The sequence below is a fragment of the Crotalus tigris genome, unplaced genomic scaffold, assembly GCF_016545835.1.
Source record: "Crotalus tigris isolate CLP2741 ecotype Arizona unplaced genomic scaffold, ASM1654583v1 scf7180000021707.115196, whole genome shotgun sequence".
In the NCBI taxonomy this organism is placed as follows: Eukaryota; Metazoa; Chordata; class Lepidosauria; order Squamata; family Viperidae; genus Crotalus; species Crotalus tigris.
This window is the reverse complement of record NW_024098642.1, coordinates 41,189-62,035: the sequence shown is the minus strand read 5'-3', so window position 1 is coordinate 62,035 and position 20,847 is coordinate 41,189. Positions and strand designations below refer to the sequence as shown.

General features: G+C 46.2%; 1 protein-coding gene across 3 annotated transcripts in view; it reads right to left on the bottom strand.

Moving 5' to 3' along the window:
• Positions 1-20,847, bottom strand: part of MASP1 (mannan binding lectin serine peptidase 1) — a 78,677-nt gene that overhangs the window by 29,688 nt on the left and 28,142 nt on the right. For 2 of the 3 annotated variants that reach the window (XM_039318942.1, XM_039318943.1), the window contains exons 3-8: positions 14,895-15,072; positions 13,896-14,027; positions 12,177-12,373; positions 10,761-10,908; positions 9,005-9,123; positions 4,810-4,888 (exon numbers count right to left, since the gene is read on the bottom strand). In XM_039318942.1, the coding sequence (XP_039174876.1) occupies positions 4,810-4,888; positions 9,005-9,123; positions 10,761-10,908; positions 12,177-12,373; positions 13,896-14,027; positions 14,895-15,072 (853 nt within the window). Of the gene's footprint in view, positions 1-1,454; positions 2,819-4,809; positions 4,889-9,004; positions 9,124-10,760; positions 10,909-12,176; positions 12,374-13,895; positions 14,028-14,894; positions 15,073-20,847 lie in introns of those variants that run through there. The other variant, XM_039318944.1, reaches the window with a different exon arrangement.

Genomic DNA, 20,847 nt, shown 5'->3' with positions numbered 1-20,847 from the left:
AGCGGGTGGCCCCTCCACACTGTTTTGCATGAATCACACTGCCAAAGAAGACAGATGGGTTATGATGCACCCCACACATGTGTAGTAGGAGAAAGCTACTACAGTTTTCTGATCCAACTGGGGCTTCTCATAGCCCACGAGCCAGATGGCCCTTTGAAACCACTTACTAATAAAGAATATGAGTAGCACAGGATTGAAATGGAGAGTCCCTGGTGCTCTCTGAGCTGGGTTGTTATCTTGCAGACATTTCGTCGCCCAACTATGTAACATCATCAGTGACGGAAGGGAGTGGGGTTTGCAGAATGGAGAGGGAAAAGGGGAGGAAAAGGACCGTGGGGTTCTTGGTGCTCTCTGAGCTTGGCGGTTTTCTTGCAGACATTTCATGACCCAACTAGGTAACATCATCAGTGCTAGAAGAGAGTGATGTGGGAGGAGGAGGAGGAGGAGAAGGAGGTGGCGGCGGTGGAGGAGGAGGATTGTGAGGTCCTTGGTGCTCTCTCAGCTTGGCTGTTTTCTTGCAGACGTTTCATAAACCAAACTAGGTAACGTCATCAGTGCTACAAGGATTGGGGTTTGAAGAGGAGGAGGAGAGGAAGAGGAGGAGGAGGAAGGGGGGAGGAGGAGGGAGGAGGAGAAAAGAGGAGGAGAAGAGAAAGGGGTTAGCATTCAACCTTCTAGCACTGATAACGTTACCTAGTTGGACCATGAAATGTCTGCAAGAAAACAATCAAGCTCAGAGCGCATCAAGGACACTCAGTCCTTCCTGCTCCTCCTCCTCCTCCTCTCCACAAATCCTTCTAGCCCTGATGATATTCCCTAGATATTCCCTATTCTATTCTATTCTATTCTATTCTATTCTATTCTATTCTATTCTGTTTTTTACTGATGTGTTCACACCACATACTAAACCCTGGATTTCTCAAGCTTGTTGACTTGAAGATGGGTGGAACTTCCAATTCCCAGAATTCCCCAGCCAGCAGAACTGATTGGTTAGCTGGTTTGTTTTCTTTCCTTCCTCCTCCCCCTCCCTTCTTTCTTTCCTTCCTCCTTCCATCTCTTTTTCCCCATCCTCTTCTTCCTTCGATCCTTCCTCCTTCACTCCCTTTTTCACCTCCTCCTCCTCCCTCCCTTTTCCCCCTCCTCCTCGTCCAATTCCTTCCTACCTTTCCTTTCTTCCCCCTGCTCTCCCTTCCTTTACTCTCTCCTCCCCTTCCTTCCTTCCCCTTCCCTCCCTTCTCATTCCTTTCCTTTCCTTGTTTTCCTTTCCTCTCCCTTCCCTTCCTTCTGTTTTTCTTTCCTTTCCTTTCCTCTCCCCTCCCCTCCCTTCCCCTTCCCATCCCTTTTTTCCTTTCCTCTCCCCTCCCTCCCTTTCCTTCTTCCTCTTTCCTTTCCTCTTCCATTCTCCTTCTCCATTTCCTTTCCTTCCTCTTCCATTCCCCTTCTCCTTTACCTCTTCCATTCCTCTTTCCTTTCCTTTCCTCTCCCTTCCCTCCTTTCCTTTCCTCTCCTTCCCTTCCCTTCCCTTATTTTTTTAAGTTTTCTCTCCTGGGAGCTGAACTCCACATCTCTTCAAGTTGCCCCAGTCAAGAGATACTGACGCAGACCCTATGTTGTTCATTTTACTCCTGCATTTTACTCGATGCATCTACATCAGCGTGTTTTTTTGGGAGGGGGGTGGTCCTGACGGAGACCCTGAGCAAGACGGAGCAAGGCCACGTATGCACCCAAATCATCCTTTGAGCTCCACACTGACCAAATTGGAACAGATGTCCGGAAGGGTGGAGAGAGAGGGGTGGGGGTGGGCTCCTGACCCCCATGCCCACCGTTTTGGAGAGTTTGAATCTCCCCCCAGCGTGCGCAGCTGCCTAGGGGCCTCTGTGCAGGTGTGTGTGTGTGCGTGTTGCGTATGTTTAAAATGTTATTTATTTATTTATATTCAATTCATATGCTGCCCCGTCTCCCTATCCAGATGGCGGCAGCCTCCATTTTGCCTTTTTTTTTTGTTTGTTTGTTAATTTTTATCCCTCCCCGATGCTCTGAATGGGATGCTAGGATTTGCAGGTTTGGAAGCCGCCCGAGAAATAAATAAGTAAATTTAAAAAAAAAAGTCAGAAATCTATTTTTTCCGCGCGAATCCGGGCCCCCCGCTTCCCACTCTGCAGGGCCGTTGTTTTTTCCCAGGCTTCTAGATTCCTCAGTGTCCTGAAGTCGTGATTCAGAAAAGGCCCCCCCCCCAGTAGACGTCTCCCATCAGCAGGGCAAGAAGGAGAGAAAGATTAATACGATCTGAGTCGGGAGAGGCAAAAAAAGGGGGGTTTAGCCATCGCCATCACCGAGACGGTTAGTCCCGTTCTTGCAAAGCCCGTTTTCATTCCAGCGTTAGAAGGAGGGAGTGTAGCAAAGGAGGCGACGGAGAAGAAAATAGGAAATGCACCCCTGGCCAGCATCCGAGGAGGGAATTCCTCGCAAGGAGAAGAAGGATTTTGTTGCATGCTACGTCCAGGCCATGAAGCTGATTTTTCTCTTATGAATCCTGGAGTTATGAGCTTGGAAGGTGGGGAGGGAGGGGTTTAAGTAGCCCTCTTCTCAATACAGCAGCTGGGAATATGGGCTGCTATGGAAATCGTGAGAGAAGGGGGCATATGACCCCGCTCCCCCCTGTTGCAAATATAATATGTTTTCCCCCCACAGGGAGGCTGGGGGGACGTGGACCACGTCTTCCTTCATAGGCTCCTGTGCTGGGATCTGGGTTAGGCTGCTGCGGGATCCGAGTCCTCGTTTATCGAGATCCGGTTCTCGGTGGGCTGGGTTTCGGCCACTGTTTGAAAGGCAAAAGGGGAAAGATAGATGCAAGGAAGGAAGGATGGGATAAAGGGAGGGAGGGAGGGAAGGAAGGAAGGGATAAAGAAAGGGAGGGAGGGAGGGAAGGAGAGAGAAAGGAAGGAAAGAAGGTTGGGATAAAGGGAGGGAGGAAGGAAGGATGGGATAAAGGGAGAGAGGGAGGGGGAGGGAGGAAGGGAGGGAGGGAAGGAAGGATGGGATAAAGGGAGGGAGGGAGAGAAGGAGAGAGGAAGGAAGGGAAGGATAAAGAAAGGGAGGGAGGGAAGAAGAGAGAAAGGGAAGGAAGGAAGGATGGGATAAAGGGAGGGAGGGAGGGAAGGAAAGAAGGATGGGATAAAGGGAGAGAAGGAGAGAAGGGGGAATGAGGAAGGGAGGGAGGGAGGGAAGGATGAGATAAAGGGAGGGAGGGAGAGAAGGAGAGAGGAAGAAAGAAAGGAAGGATGGGATAAAGGGAGGGAGGGGAGGAAAGAAGAAAGGAAGGGATAAAGAAAAGGCGGGAGGGAAGGAGAAAGAAAGGGAGGAAAGAAGGTTGGGATAAAGGAAGGGGGAGAGAGGGAGGAAGGAGGAAGGGAAAGAGAGAAGGGAAGAAAGAAAAGAAAGAGGAAGGGAAGGAGGGAAGGAGGGAGGAAGGGAGGAAAGAAAGAAAGAAGAGAGGGAAGGAGAGAGAGAGAGAGAGAGAGAGAGAGAAGGAGGCAGAGAGGGAGGAAGGAGGGAGAGAAGGAGGAAGGAAGGGAGGAAGGGTAGCAGGAGAGAAAGAGGAGAGCCAGTCAGAACATGCATCATGCAAACCGCCACCAGCTGCCCCAGCCAGGAGGATTCCCGGGTTAAGTGTCAGCGTGAAAGGAAGGCAGAACTTGGAAGGTTGCTGCAAGGGATTCAGCCCAAAATTACCAGAAGAAAAACACCCCAAATCTCAGATTTTCCATCTCCGCATTACTTGCTGCATCTCTCGTGGGACTTTGCAGGTGCACCTGTGTTGGCTTGGAGCAGCGGCCTTCAAACTTGGCCTTTTTCTGACTTGCGGACTTCAACTCCCAGAATTCCTCAGCCAATATGGCGGAACTGTGGCCCCTTCATGACTTGCGGACTTCAACTCCCAGAATTCCTCAGCCAATATGGCGGAACTATGGCCCCTTCATGACTTGCGGACTTCAACTCCCAGAATTCCTCAGCCAGCATGGAGGAACTATGGCCCCTTCATGAGTCGTGGATTTCAACTCCCAGAATTCCTCAGTCAGCATGGGGGAACTATGGCCCCTTCATGACTTGTGGACTTCAACTCCCAGAATTCCTGAGCCAGCATGGGGAACTATGGCCCCTTCATGACTCGTGGATTTCAACTCCCAGAATTCCTCAGTCAGCATGGGGGAACTATGGCCCCTTCATGACTCGTGGATTTCAACTCCCAGAATTCCTCAGTCAGCATGGGGGAACTATGGCCCCTTCATTACTCGTGGATTTCAACTCCCAGAATTCCTCAGTCAGCATGGGGGAACTATGGCCCCTTCATGACTTGTGGACTTCAACTCCCAGAATGCCTGAGCCAGCCTGGGGGAACTGTGGCCCCTTCATGACTCGCGGACTTCAACTCCCAGAATTCCTCAGCCAACATGGCGGAACTGTGGCCTCCTTCATGACTCGTGGACTTCAACTCCCAGAATTCCTCAGCCAGACCTCCAAAGTCCCTTCCACCTCTTCTGCTGCTGCTGCTGTTGTTGTTATTATTATTAATATTATTATTATTTGGTATAGGCTTTCCTGACTGAGCAGGGGGCTGGACTAGAAGACCTCCAAGGTCCCTCCCAACTCTATGATCATTATCATTATTCCCAGCTGAAGGAGATTTGCTCAACGCCCTTTTGCACCAATCGTCCTAGACCACCTGGGTGGGCTTGTCAAGTGGCCCTCAGGCCCCGTCGGACCCTCCCCCAGTTGTTGAGGACCCCCCCCCCCAAACCATCCTCTTACTTTTGCAAAGCGGCACCCGGCTGCTCCACACACCGTCCTTCATGCACTCCATCTGGAATGTCTCGCTCTCCACCTCGTCCTTAAAGAGGAATAAAACCATCCATTTTTCAGGGCTGGTTGACCAGCCAGGCAACTTATTTCACCGAATTCATGTTTAATGACCGTTTGAAGTTACAACGGCACTGAAAAAGAGGGACTTGGGACTGTGTTTCATACTTACGACCGTGGCATGTATTTACGACGGTTGCGGTGTCCCGCGATCCCCTTCTGCCACCTTTTGAACAACAAAGTCAATGGGGAAGCCAGATTCGCTTTATGACCGTGTTCCGTACTTAACCACTGCAGTGATTCACTTAACAACCATCTTACTCACTTAATGACTGCAGGGGATTCATTGAACGACTGCGATGAGAAAGGTCGTAAAAGTGGGGCAAAGCAGGCTTCACAACTGTCTTGCTTAGGAGTGGAAATTTTGGGATCTGTTGTGGTCGTAAGTCGAGGACCCCCTGTGCTGGGGCTGGCCTCTTATAAAGCATTGTTTCTTGTAGTTCAGAAACAGCTGGCTCTTCTGGTGCGAACTGCTGACCTTGGTTAATGAATGCTAACTTGATTAATGAATGTTAACAATGTTTTCTCTTGGTTTTTGTGTTGCCCTGAATTCAACAAATTGAACTTTCAGCTAACTAATGAACTGACCCAAAACTCGACTTTCCAAAACACACAGAGACTAAAAACTAACCAAGTTTAACTGGCCACAGACTGATTAAGCCACAAATGAATGGAGCCATTAGGGCAGGGGTCTGCAACCTTGTCAGCTTTAAGACTTGCCGACTTCAGCTGCCAGAATTCCTCAGCCAGGCATTTATGACTTGTGGACTTCAACTCCCAGAATTCCTCAGCCAGTATGGGGGAACTATCGCCCCCTTCATGACTTGTGGACTTCAACTCCCAGAATTCCTCAGACTATGTGCCTGGCTGAGGAATTCTGGGAGTTGAAGTTCACAAGCAGGGGTCTTCAAACTTGGCCCTTTTATGACTTGTGAACTTCAACTCCCAGAATTCCTCAGCCAGCATGGGGAAACTATGGCCCCTTCATGACTTGCGGACTTCAACTCCCAGAATTCCTCAGCCAGCGTGCAGTTTGAAGACCCCTGGGGTTTGATCCGTTTCAACAGATGGTATGAAAGATTTTTTTGGGTCAAATCCAATCTAATCCTCAACTCCCGAAGTCAAAAATTTATTTTTTTTCCTTATCTTGTAAGAAATCAAACAGTGGCTAGAAATTTCATCAAATTATCAAAGAAGAAGCTTCAAAATCTATTCTTAAATATAAGGTGATTTGCCTCTGACACTTTATTCTGTGCTAAATTAAAATTATATGGTAGATATTGCTTTTTTAGGATGTTGAATATTAGCAGTTTAAGATATTTAAAAATTAGGCTTGTTTATTCAAACTTAGAAAGAACATACAATAATAGAATTGAAAGGGAACTTAAAGGTCTTCTAGTCCAACCCCCTGCTACATTGTTATTATCTGTGCAGTAAAGAAAAATGTCAGAGGTTTTAAGAAGAGACTGGACAGCCATTTGTCCGAAATGGTATAGGGTTTCCTGCCTGAGCAGGGGGGTGTTAGACTAGATGACCTCCAAGGTCCCTTCCAACTTTGTTATTGTTATGTGATTTCTGTTATGCTTTTTTGATGTATTCTTTTCTGGTCCCTTTTTTCTTTGTTTTGTTCTGTCCCTTCCCTTTTTCCTTTCATGTCAGTTCGTATTTTAAGGTTGGATTTGATTAATTGTCAAAGACATTATAAATAAAACACACCTTCCAGCCTCCAAGGAGCGTTTGGTGAAAAACAAAACCTTGGCAAAGTCCATTTTGTCACGCGGACGACAAAGGCAGCTTAAAGTTTCATTGATTTTCATTTTGAAAAGTGAGGTTAAATTTTACATGGTGCCGTTTGCCACAGTAGCTCTGGACAATAATTAATTGAGACCCAGAAGATATTTTAATCATGATGTTTTGCAAATTTGAGAATAAATCACGGTCAGGCCTGGGGTTTAGACAGTTTACAAAGCTCAACGGGCTGTTAGGATGCTAACTTACATTCTATTTTATTCATACCATGCACGTAGTCCTCAAGTTATGACAGCGATGGAGCCTGCCATTAAGATTGTACATCCTATGTCATAAAACAAGTCCGTGCATGGCCGGCCGGATTTTATACCTTTTTTTTTTTGCAGCAGTCGTTAAGCAAGTGAGACGGTCATAAGTGCAAAACCATTGCTTGCTATTGGGGACGGTTTTGCCAAACATCCGAACTGCCATTTTGGGGGGGCAAAACCGTCATAAAACATTATGACTGCAAGTAGCAGCACGACTGTCAAAACTTCAGATCCAGGCTGTAAGTCCCCTTTCCCATGGAAATCGTAACTTCGAACAGTCTCTAAGTGAATGGTCGTAAACAGAGAACTACCTATAGATTTAAGTTTATTTAAATTTAGAGGGAGTCAAGCTATTCCCCAAAGCGCCTGAAGGCAGGACAAGAAGCAATGGATGGAAACTCATCAAGGGGAGCAGCAACTGGAACTAAGGAGAAACTTCCTGAGTGTGAGAACAATTAACCAGTGGAACAGCTTGCCACCAGAAGGTGTGAGGGCTCCATCACTGGAGGCTTTAAGAGATTGGACAACCATTTGTCTGGAATGGTATAAAGTCTCCTCTTGACCAGGAGTTGGATTAGAAGACCTCCAAGGTCCCTTCCTATTCTGTTATTCTATTCTATTCTATTCTATTCTATTCTATTCTATTCTATTCTATTCTATTCTATTCTATTTCGTATTCTATTTTCTATTTCTTATTCTATTTCTTATTCTATTTTCTATTTCTTATTCTATTTTCTATTTCTTATTCTATTTCTTATTCTATTTTCTATTCTATTTCGTATTCTATTTTCTATTTCTTATTCTATTTTCTATTCTATTCTATTTCATATTCTATTTTCTATTTCATATTCTATTTTCTATTTCTTATTCTATTTTCTACTATTTTCTATTCTATTCTATTCTATTCTATTCTATTCTATTCTATTTCGTATTCTATTTTCTATTCTATTCTATTTTATTTCGTGTTCTATTTTCTATTTCTTATTCTATTTTCTATTCTATTTTCTATTCTATTCTATTTCGTATTCTATTTTCTATTTCTTATTCTATTTTCTATTTTATTTTCTATTCTATTCTATTCTATTTTGTATTCTATTTTCTATTTCTTATTCTATTTTCTATTCTATTCTATTTCGTATTCTATTTGTATTCTATTTTCTATTTCTTATTCTATTTTCTATTTCTTATTCTATTTTCTATTTATTCTATTTTCTATTCTTTCTATTCTATTCTATTCTATTCTATTCTATTCTATTCTATTCTATTCTATTCTATTCTATTCTATTCTATTCTATTCTCCTAATACTGTTGTTTTATTTTTAAATTTGTTTCGTTGCTCGGTGACACGGGGACCAAGGGCAGGACTATCAAAACCAGCTGGCCGACCCATAAATCAAGATGCATTGTGGGAATATGAATTGAATTGACTTGAATAGCTTATTTGTAAGGTGACCAACCATCTTCCTTTAGGGAGGACAGTCCTCCTTTTGTAAGTTCTGTCCTCCCTCAAAAAGTGTCCTCCTTCATGTCTTCCTTTTCGATATTTGAAGACTAATCTGCAGGGCTTTTTTTTCCCTCACAGAACGCTCAGAACAGGGTTCTGACACCTTTTTTTGATGGTTTTTTTTTTCAACTTTTGCATGAGCTGTGCTACTCCCGCTATTGGCTTTCGAAAGCCAATTGCTGCTGAGTGCCCCAAAACACCCAGCTGGCAAACTTTGCACAAGCAAGTTGTCTGTATTATTGTTGCAATGAATAAAATGTTTCTTTTACTTAAGATATTATTTTCTTCAATTTATTTGTGTCCTCCTTTTCATTATAAAAAAGTTGGTCACCTTATTATTTGGTCAAGTGTGGTTTAGACCCAGGGGGAAAGTCTGCCTCTTTTCAGACTGTGCAAGGTTAGCTGCAGCATGGAGATAGACTGCTCCTGCCGAAGGAGGCTCAACGGTATGGCAGGCAGTGGCCTGTGATGCCCAAACTTGAGTAAACTCTGTTTCTTTTGATTTCTCTGCCAGGGTCCTACTTACCTTCACGATGTTGTATCCTGGATTGCAACTGATCACGACTTGGTCCTTGAACGTGTAGGTGGCTTGCGACGGTTCCAGTTTCCCATGGATGGGAGGATCCAGAAGTGGACACGGATCCCCTGTGTTTAAGAGGAGCCGATAAGGAAAAAAGAAAAAGATACAGTCTTAGATTAAACAACTCCAGAGTTATGCAGTTTCTCAGAGGTTCCTTTTGCATCCCCAAATCCAGCTTGGTGTACGATGCTAATTTTTGAAAAATGCAATTTTCACAGCCTTGTGTTTGTTGACGTGTGTGTTTCTCTGGCCTGCTCTGAATTTACAGAATTTTTCATTCTGGAAGCTGCGGCTTTCTCAATTTTGCAATATACTTTCCTCCACAAAGAAACGGGTGTACACTGGGTGGGAAAGCTGGTTAAAAAGGAAGAGAGTGATATTATCCAAAATAAGGTATTAATACGCAAGAGAGAGAGTTCGGCCTAGTCTAGTGGTTAAGATACCATGTGGGAAAGCAGAAGACAAGTTTAAGTCCCATTTTAGCCAGGAAAGCCAGCTGGGTGACTTTGGACCAATCACCAGGAGATGGTGAGTTCTAGTCCTACTTTAGGCAGGAAAGCCAGCTGGGTCATTTTGGCCAATCACCAGGAGACGGTGAGTTCTAGTTTCACTTTAGATACAAAAGCTGGCTGGGTGACTATGGACTAATCACCAGGAGACAGTGAGTTCTAGTTCCACCTTAGATACAAAAGCTGGCTGGGTGACTGTGGACCGATCACCAGGAGACGGTGAGTTCTAGTTCCACCTTAGATACAAAAGCTGGCTGGGTGACTGTGGACCAATCACCAGGAGACGGTGAGTTCTAGATGCACCTTAGATACAAAAGCTGGCTGGGTGACTGTGGACCAATCACCAGGAGATGGTGAGTTCTAGTCCTACTTTAGGCATGAAAGCCAGCTGGGTCATTTTAGCCAATCACCAGGAGACGGTGAGTTCTAGTTCCACCTTAGATACAACAGCTGGCTGGGTGACTTTGGACTAATCACCAGGAGACGGTGAGTTCTAGTTTCACCTTAGATACAAAAGCTGGCTGGGTGACTGTGGGCCAATCACCAGGAGACGGGGAGTTCTAGTCCCAAGCTGGCTGGGTGACTTTGGACTAATCACCAGGAGACGGTGAGTTCTAGTTCCACCTTAGATACAAAAGCTGGCTGGGTGACTTTGGACTAATCACCAGGAGACGGTGAGTTCTAGTTCCACCTTAGATACAACAGCTGGCTGGGTGACTTTGGACTAATCACCAGGAGACGGTGAGTTCTAGTTTCACCTTAGATACAAAAGCTGGCTGGGTGACTGTGGGCCAATCACCAGGAGACGGGGAGTTCTAGTCCCGCCTTAGGCATGACAGCTGGTTGGGTGACTTTGGGCCAATCACTAGGAGACGGGAAGTTCTAGTCCCGCCTTAGGTGTGACAGCTGGCTGGATGACTTTGGGCCAATCACCAGGAGACGGTGAGTTCTAGTCATTCTCTTTCAGCCCAACCTACCTCAGTGGCTTGCCATTGGGAGGAAAATACCTTGAGTTATTTATAAAAATGATAAGGGCAGGTTAAATAAAATAAAGATTATTGGCAATTGTTTGGCCGGGTTGGGAATTCAGGGGGTCGGTCTACTCCTCTTTAAAGTTGCTGAAGGTGGAAAACGTTGGGCTAGATGACCTCAAGGGCACCTTCTAACCTTTAGACTCCATGGTTATATATTACCTGTCGTCGTGTAGGTTAATTTCCACCCTCCGTTCTCTCCGGAATTATCGCTGTGGAACAGGATTTGAACTTGGTGGCTCCGAGTTTCAATCCGTCCTGGAGACTTTTCTCCGCAAAAGGGCCCAAGTTCTTTTGATCCAGCTTTGATCTGTCAAGCGATAAAGCCAAGGTTTATGGAACAAGGCCAGGTGAGGTCCCCAGGGAGTGTGCAGAGTGCAGAGGAGAGCAACAAATAGGATCGGGGGGCTGGAGGCTAAAACATACAAGGAACGGTTGCTGGAATTGGGGATGTCTAGTTTAATGAAGAGAAGGATGAGGGGGGACAGGATAGCAGCCTTCCAGTATCTCAGGGGCTGCCCCAAAGAAGAGGGAGTCAAGCTATTCTCCAAAGCCCCTGAAGGCAGGACAAGAAGCAACGGATGGAAACTCATCAAGGAGAGAAACAACTTAGAGCTAAGGAGGACTTTCCTGACAGGGAGCACAATTAATCAGTGGAACTGCTTGCCACCAGAAGTTATGCGTGCGCCAACACTGGAGGTCTTTAAGAAGAGACCGGACAGCCATTTATCTGGGATGGTCTAGGTCTCCTGCTTGAGCAGGGGGTTGGACTAGAAGACCTTCAAGGTCCCTTCCAGCTCTATAATTCTATATACTATGTTCTAGTGAAGAGAAGGACGAGGGGGGACATGATAGCAGTCTTCCAGTATCTCAGGGGCTGCACCAAAGAAGAGGGAGTCAAGCTATTCTCCAAAGCACCTGAAGGTCGGACAAGAAGCAACGGGTGGAAACTAAGCAAGGAGAGAAGCAACCTGGAACTAAGGAGAAACTTCCTGACAGTGAGGACAATTATCAATATCCTTGACTTACAACCATTTGTTCAGTGATCGTTCAAAGTTACAACAGCACTAAAAAAAAGTGACACGTGACCATTTTTCACATTTTGGTGCTCTCTGAGCTGGGTGATTTTCTTGCAGACGTTTCATGACCCAACTAGGTAACGTTATCAGTGCTAGAAGGGAGAGGGGATTTGGTCTCTGTTTATATACAATATAACTCCTCTCCCTTCCAGCACTGATGATGTTCCCTGGTGGGGTCATGAAACGTTTGCAAAGAAACCACCAAGGGCCCCACAGTCTCCTCCTCCTCCTCCTCTTCCTCCTCTTCCTCCTCCCTTCTAACACTGATGACGTTCCCTAGTGGGGTCATGAAACGTCTGCAAGGAAACCACCAAGGGCCCCACAGTCTCCTCCTCCTCCTCCTCCTCCTCCTCCCTTCTAGCGCTGATGACGTTGCCTAGTGGGGTCAGGAAACGTCTGCAAGGAAACCACGCAGCTCAGGGAGCACCCAGGACCCCACAACACAACAACGCTTTCTCCTCTCCCGCAATTATGGGTGAGATGGATTAAAAGTGCTGACCTTGATGTAATCATAGGGGCAGGTGACCTCCGGGTGATCTTCGATGTCAAAACTCTCATCAAACTGGAGTGCAATGAAAAATCCTTCCTCCAGCTCGATGCGGTACACGCAGTCGGAGCTTTTAGGATAGGAGTTGGGGAAATCGGGGCTGTGGATCACCCCACTCCTCTGGGTGAAAAGATTGTTGCTGCACTCCACTGCAACAGATACAGACACAATGGTGGGTCAAAGGAAGATGCAATTAAGCTGGTTAGTTTCGGACTGACGGTATGAATAGATCTGTAGTCCAAATAGGGCAGGGGGGTGGACTAGAGGACCTCCAAGGTCGCGTCCAGTCCTGTTCTTCTGCAAGGATCATACTCTTGATTTACTATGGATGTGGCTCCAAGGGTCCAGGTCAGGGGTAGGCAACCTTGTTCTTTTATGACTCATGGATTTCAACTCCCAGAATTCCTCAGCCAGCGTGGGGGAACTATGGCCCCTTCATGACTTGCGGACTTCAATTCCCAGAATTCCTCAGCCAGCATGGGGGAACTATGGCCCCTTCATGACTCGTGGACTTAGAATTCCTCAGCCAGCGTGGGGAAACTATGGCCCCTCATGACTTGCGGACTTCAACTCCCAGAATTCCTCAGCCAGCATGGGGGAACTATGGCCCCTTCATGACTTGCAGACTTCAACTCCCAGAATTCCTGAGCCAGCATGGGGGAACTATGGCCCCTTCATGACTGGTGAACTTCAATTCCCAGAATTCCTCAGCCAGCATGGGGGAACTATGGCCCCTTCATGACTTGCGGACTTCAACTCCCAGAATTCCTCAACCAGCATGGGGGAACTATGGTCTCTTCATGACTCGTGCACTTTTAACTCCCAGAATTCCTGAGCCAGCGTGGGGAAACTATGGCCCCTTCATGACTTGCAGACTTCAATTCCCAGAATTCCTCAGCCAGCATGGGGGAACTATGGACCCTTCATGACTCGTGGACTTCAATTCCCAGAATTCCTGAGCCAGCATGGCTCAGCTTGGAAACCTCTCCCTTTGCCCTCAGCGTGGCTGGCTCAGGAATTCTGGGAGTTGAAGTCGATGAGTCATAAAAGAGCCCAGGTTGCCTACCCTTGGTCCAGGTAGCCCTTGACTTATGACCGAGCCCCAATTTTTTGTTGCTAAGCAAATGAAGTGATTTTTTTCACCCCATTTCACAACCTTTCTTGCCACGGTCGTTAAATGAATCACTTAACAAGCAGTTGATAAATCAGGAAGACGGCTGTAAAGTGGATCTGGCTTTCCCCCATTGACTTTGCTCGTCAGGGGTGCGGTGACCGTCCTAAATATGAACCAATCACCAAGCAACCGAATTTTGATCACGTGACCACAGTGGTCATTAAGTGTGGAAACCAGTCACTAAGTGAACTTTTGCAACTCAAGGACTACTTGCAGTACTTTGGAACCTGCAGGCAGAATCAAACCATCTTCTGAATTTCAACCTCATCTCGGCCGTAACCTAAAAGTCTCAGGCTGGGTGCCCCACGCTGAAAACCGATCCAAGTTTAATCCTGACCCAGTTTTGCAGTTTAATATTGCCTCCTGGAGACCCCATGGACCCTGATTGTGCCTGCTGTTTTGGGGTGGTGGGAAAAGGGGGGCGGATTGGCCCTGAGGTCCAAAGCCGGAGGAGGAACCATCGCAAACCAGGTTGAAGATGGCAGGAGGGTGCTGACCTTTGCAGGTCCGATTGTCCGAATGGAGAATGTACCCAAAACGGCACGAACAGTAATAGCCCCCGATGTAGTTGTGGCAGTGATGATCACAAGCCAGTTCTTCGTCACTGCTCTCCAAGCATTCATCGATATCTGTAATGGGACAGAAAGATCACGTCAATCAACCATCCCTGTTGGCCGTTCACACTTGTCTGAGATGGTGTAGGTCAGGAGTAGGTAACCTTGGCTCTTTTATGACTTGTGGACTTCAACTCCCAGAATTCCTCAGCCAGCATGGGGGAACTATGGCCCCCATTCGCGGACTTCAACTCCCAGAATTCCTGAGCCAGCATGAAACTACATGACTCGTGGACTTCAACTCCCAGAATTCAGCATCAGCCAGCATGGGGGAACTATGGCCCCTTCATGACTCGCGGACTTCAACTCCCAGAATTCCTGAGCCAGCATGGGGGAAACTATGGCGCCTTCATGACTCGTGGACTTCAACTCCCAGAATTCCTGAGCCAGCATGGGGGAACTATGGCCCCCTCATTGCTCGTGGATTTCAACTCCCAGAATTCCTGAGCCAGCATGGCTCAACTTGGAAACCTCTCCCTTTCCCCTCAGCATGGCTGGCTCAGGAATTCTGGGAGTTGAAGTCCACGAGTCATAAAAGAGCCAAGGTTGACTTTGGGCCAGTCCCTCTCTCTCAGCCCAGCCCACCTCACAGGGTTGTCGTTGTGTGGAAAATAGGAGGAAGGAATATTATGTACGTCCATCCTCTTGAGTTACCTATAAACTACTAAGTAATAAAGATGGGATTAAAACAAATAATAATCCAATAAATAAATAAATAACGGATAGACTCCCTTACGGTCATAACTTGGGGACCTACTCGGATGTGAGTTCCACTCTTTCTCGCACTGAGGTGACTTTCTCCTCCTCGTTCTGAGTTCGAGTGTCGACCTGTAGCCCGCCCAGACGGGCCAATGAGCTACTAACCGAGCTATCCAGACTCACCCACGGCAGCGTAATGGGCATCAAAGCCCGTGAAGTGTTCCTCGTTGGAGAAGTCCGATCGGAAAGTGAGGCTCAGATGTGACCCCGGAGAGGTGATGGGCTCTCGTTCGGGGGTCTGTTCTGGATCTCGGTCCTCTTTTCCGCAGAAAGTCGCCAAGACCTGGTCCTCAGTCTCGACCTGTTGGACGTCCAAAGGGGAGGAAAAAATGTCCATTCACTTAAATCTAGAGGTAACAGGAGGAGAGAATAGAGTAGAGCTGGAAGGGACCTTGGAGGTCTTCTAGTCCAGCCCCCTGCTCAAGCTGGAGATCCTATATCATTTCAGACAAATGGCTGTCCAGTCTCTTCTTGAAAACTCCAAGGGAGGGAGGGAGGGAGGGAGGGAGGGAGGGAGGGAGGGAGGAAGGAAGGAAGGAAGGAAGGAAGGAAGGAAAAAAGAATAGCAGAATAACAGTTGGAAGGGACCTTGGAGGTCATCTAGTCCAACCCCCTGCTCAGGCAGGAAACCCTACACCATTTCGGACAAATAGTTGTCCAGTCTCTTCTTAACAACCTCCAGTGATGGAGCACCCACGACTTCTGGAGGCAGGTTGTTCCACTGGTTAATTGTTCTCACTGTCAGGAAGTTTCTCCTTAATTCCAAGTTGCTTCTCTCCTTGATTAGTTTCCATCCGTTGCTTCTTGTCCTGCCTTCAGGCGCTTTGGAGGATAGCTTGACTGTTGTTTAACACAGTGGCAGCTTCACCCAGAAAAATTTTAGTTTGTAATTTCAGTTTGCATGCACATTATTGTTTTGAGGGCCTTGAATTCAACGTTTCCCCTCATTTCTCTGATCAGAATAACGGAATAACAGAGCTGGTAGGGAACTTGGAGGTCTCCAAGCCCCTTGCTCAGGCAGGAGACCTTATGCTATTTCAAACAAATTTAGAACAATTAACCAGTGGAACCACCTGCCTCCAGAAGCAGTGAATGCTCCAACACTAGAAGTTTTTAAGAAGAGACTGGACAGCCCTTTGTCCGAAATGGTACAGGGTTTCCTGCCTGAGCAGGGGGTTGGACTAGATGACCTCCAAGGTCCCTTCCGAGTCTGTTATTCTGTTCTTTTCCTTCCTTCCTTCCTTCCTTCCTTCCTTCCTTCCTTCCTTCCTTCCTTCCTTCCTTCCTTCCTTCCTTCCTTCCTTCCTTCTCCAACACTGGAAGTTTTAAAGAAGAGACTGCACAGCCTTCTGTTTGAAACGGTATAGGGTTTCCTGCCTGAACATGGGGTTGGACTAGATGACCTCCAAGGTACCTTCTGAGTCTGTTATTTTATTCTTTTCCCTCCTTCCTTCCTTCCTTCCTTCCTTCCTTCCTTCCTTCCTTCCTTCCTTCCTTCCTTCCTTCCTTCCTTCCTTCTCCAACGCTGGAAGTTTTTAAGACGGGACTGGACAGCCCTTTGTCTGAAGTGGTCTAGGGTTTCCTGCCTGAGCAGGGGGTTGGACTAGATGACCTCCAAGGTCCCATCCAACTTTATTGTTGTTGTGGACTGATCTTTTAATGTCAGCATTTCCCTGCTTGAAAGGAAAAGCCCACTCGAAAGGAATGTGAAAAATAAAAATGAAATAAAGTAGACTTGCTGCTAAGATTAAACCCATATTTATAAAGCAACACAGATCGGAACGCTCTTGAAACGGCCCTTGACTGCCGCTTTTCGTAACTATTTCCAGGCGTTCTCAAAGCTCTTATTAAGGCAGGCTTCACGTTTATTGGAAATGAACTCACCAGCCACATTGGCCACCAGAATTTCCATGGCAGTTTTCCGGCGAGTTGTTCCCGATTTTGCCACTTTTTTTTTTTTGGCAAAGTGAACCACTCCGGTTGTTAAGTGACTCACTTAACCAGCCGTAAGTCACGTTTTTTTTCCCCCCCCAGTGGTGTTGTAGCTTGGAATGGTGGCTAAAGGAACGGCGGGCGTGTGTGTGTGTGTGTGTGTAAGTCCAATATGTTCCAATCTCTCAGGGGCTGCCCCAAAGAAGAGGGAGTCAAGCTATTTTCCAAGGCGCCTGAAGGCAGGACAAGAAGCAACGGGTGGAAACTCATCAAGGAGAGAAGCAACCTAGAACTAAGGAGAAACTTCCTGACAGTGAGGACAATTCACAGTGGAACCACCTGCCTCCAGAAGCGCTGAATGCTCCAACACTGGAGGTTTTTAAGAAGAGACTGGACAGCCATTTGTCCAAAATGGTATAGGGTTTCCTGCCTGAGCACGGGGTTGGACTAGATGACCTCCAAGGTCCTTTCCAACTTTACTACTACTACTACTACTACTACTACTACTACTACTACTACTACTATTATTATTATTACATCCATTAATCTAGCAACTGTTTGAAGTTACAACAGCGTTGAAAAATATGAATAGAATAGAATAGAATACAATACAATAGAGAAAAGGAATAGAATATGGAATGGAATGGAATAGAATAGAATAGAGCTGAAAGGGACCTTGGAGGCCATCTAGTCCAACCCCCTGCTCAAGCAGGAAGCCCTATACCATTTAAGACAAATGGCTGTCCAGTCTCTTCTTAAAAGCCTTCAGTGATGAAGCACCCACCACTTCTGGTGGCAAGCTGTTCCACTGGTTAATTGTCCTCACTGTCAGGAAGTTTCTCTTTAGTTCCAGGTTGCTTCTCTCCTTGGTTAGTTTCCATCCGTTGCTTCTTAATTGAGGACTACCTACAACAGCTTGCAGAATATGAAAAGAGGCATTTAAGATTCATGGGGGGGGGGGAAATCCCCAGAACTTTTTGGCCATGGAACTGAATGGAAAAATGGTAACCAGCCCTTCCTGAACCAGCTGAAACCAGCAGCTGGGCTTAGGAGAGAATCCTGCAGGGAGGAGCATTGTGGACCCCCACCTCCATCTGCAACAACATCCCAATAAAACTAATCAGATCCTGAAGCACGCATGAGGAAATCAAACCCTAGGAAGAGAATGCTTTTCCTCAACATTTTTGGGAAATTACATTTCTCCCAGTCCCAGCTACAACTGGAAGGCTGAACAGGATTTGGATGCAATGAGGAAGCTTTGTTCAAACTGATGTGTGCATTAAAGCAGGAGCGGGACAAAAAAATATAGGACCTAAATCAGAAAGAGAGAGAGAGAGAGAGAGAAAGAAAGAAAGAGAGAGAGAGAGAGAGAGAGAGAGGAGGGAGGAATGCAAGGAGGGATGGAGGGAGTGATGAAGAGAAGGAAGAAAAGAGAAGGAAGGAAAAAAGAAAGGAAAGAAAGAGAGAGAGAGAGAAACGAGGGAGGGAGGAATGCAAGGAGGGATGGAGGGAGTGATGAAGAGAAGGAAGGAAGAAAAAAGAAGGAAGGAAAAAAGAAAGGAAAGAAAGAGAGAGAGAGAAAGTCGGCAGGAATGCAAGGAGGGATGGAGGGAGTGATAAAGAGAAGGAAGAAAAGAGAAGGAAGAAAAGAGAAGGAAGGAAAAAAGAAGAAAGGAAAGAAAGAGAAAAAAGAAAGAAAGAAAGAGAGAGAAAGAAGGAACACAAGGAGGGATGGAGGGAGTGATGAAGAGAAGGAAGAAAAGAGAAGGAAGGAAGAGAGAAAAAGGAGGGAAGGAGGAATGCAAGGAGGGATGGAGGGAGTGATAAAGAGAAGGAAGGAAGGAAGAAAAGAAAAGGAAGAAAAAAAGAAAGGAAAGAAAGAAAGAGAGAGAGAGAAAGGAGGGAGGGAGGAATGCAAGGAGGGATGGAGAGAGTGATGAAAAGAAGGAAGGAAGGAAGAAAAGAGAAGGAAGGAAAAAAGAAAGGAAAGAAAGAGAGAGAGAGAAAGGAGGGAGGGAGGAATGCAAGGAGGGATGGAGGGAGTGATAAAGAGAAGGAAGGAAGGAAGGAAGGAAGAAAAGAGAAGGAAAAAAGAAAGGGAAGAAAGAGAGAAAGGAGGGAGGAACACAAGGAGGGCTGGAGAGAGTGATGAAGAGAAGGAAGGAAGAAAGAAAGAAAGAAAGAAAGGAGGGAGGGAAGGAAGGAAGGAAATAAAAAAGGAAAGAAGGAAGAAACAAAAGAAAGAGTCAAGAAAAAAACAAAGCAGCTGAACAAACCATCTTCAAGTCAGCAAAGTAGAGAAACCCTGACCTAGATTAATCTGGTTTCTGTTCCTTCCCACATCATTTTCCTTCCCCAGTTTTTGCCAGCTTCTCCAAACCCTCGGAACAAACCAGGATAATGAATAAATCCTGCCTGGGTCCCCACTGTTTCCTGGAAGGACACTTCCTACCCTGGTCAGCCTAGGAGGCATCCTGGTTGACAACATGCGGTCACGCCGGAGACCAGCTTTTTATTTTTCCTGGAAGAAGGGACCCGCCGACCGTCCCGTCTTTGAGCTATGCCAAGCCGGTGGGCTTCCAAGACGACCCATCCCACCCTGCCCCAATATAAATTACACCCCACACACACACACACAGACCATTTTTCATTTCTACTTCGCCACAAGCGTGTGATGGCATCAGCTGCCAAGGAGTGAAGTCATGGCGCCAGTTGAAAGTTTCCATAAAGTTGTCCGCATTTTCCAGATCAGAGCTCGGGCAAAATGCATTTTTATCACTGAGTAAAAGATAATTTTGTAATTGCTGCAATGGAAATTGAAACCCTTTCCTTTCCTTTCCCTTCCCGCCCTCCCTTCCTTGCATCTTCTTTTCCTTTCCTTTCCTTTCCTTTCCTTTCCTTTCCTTTCCTTTCCTTTCCTTTCCTTTCCTTTCCTTTCCTTTCCTTTCCTTTCTCCTTCCTCCCTCCCTCCCTCCCTCCCTCCCTCCCTTCCTTCCTTCCTTCCTTCCTTCCTTCCTTCCTTCCGTCTCTTTCTTCCTTTCCTTTCCAAAGCACCTGAAGGCAGGACAAGAAACAATGGTTGGAAACTGATCAAGGAGAGAAGCAACCTGGAATTAAGGAGAAAGTTCCTAACAGTGAGATCAATTAACCAGTGGAACAGCTTGCCACCAGAAGTTGTGGGTGCTCCATCACTGGAGGTTTTTAAGAAGAGACTGGACAATCACTTGTCTGAAATGGTATAGGTCCTCCTGCTTGAACAGGGGGCTGGACTAGAAGACCTCCAAGGTCCCTTCCTGCTCTATTCCTTTCCTTTCCCACTCCTCCTTCCTTCCTTCCTTCCTCCCTTCCTTCCTCCCTCCCTTTCTTTTCCTTTCCTTTCCCACTCCTCCTTCCTTCCTTCCTTCCTTCCTTCCTTCCTTCCTTCCTTCCTTCCTTCCTCTCTCCCTCCTTCCCATCTTCTTTTCCTTTCCTTTCTTTTCCCACTCCTCCTTCCTTCCTTCCATCTTCTTTTCCTTTCCTTTCCCACTCCTTCCTTCCTTCCTTCCTTCCTTCCTTCCTTCCTTCCTTCCTTCCTTCCTTCCTTCCTTCCTTTCATCTTCTTTTCCTTTCCCACTCCTCCTTCTTTCCATCTTCCTTTCCTTTCCTTTCCTTTCCTTTCCTTTCCTTTCCTTTCCTTCTTTCCTTTCTTTCCCTCCCTCCTTGCTTTTCTCCTTTTACTCTTTTTTTTTTAGTTCGCTTTGGTTTTTATGTTGTCTGTAAAAAAACAAACCTCAATACAAGCTTATTGAAATACAGGCGATTCTCTAGCTGTCTCCGGCAATATCAAGTAGCGTCCTATGTCTGCCTGCCCTGCAATTAGCACTCACGTTCTATAAAACCCCCCAAAATTAAAAGATTCCAGTGGGGAGAGATTTAAGGACTTAATTCCTCTGCTGAGGAAAAGAGATCAGCTCAGCCAGATCCGGTCAACTCATTTTGAGAAGCAATTCTCCCAAAATCCCAGGGGTTTTCTTCAATTAAGGCTGCTTAATAACAAGCCCCGGAAACTCGCAAGAGACTGTCGAGAATTATTATTATTATTAATAATAATGATAATAATAATAATAATAGTACTACTACTACTACTACTACTACTAATAATAAT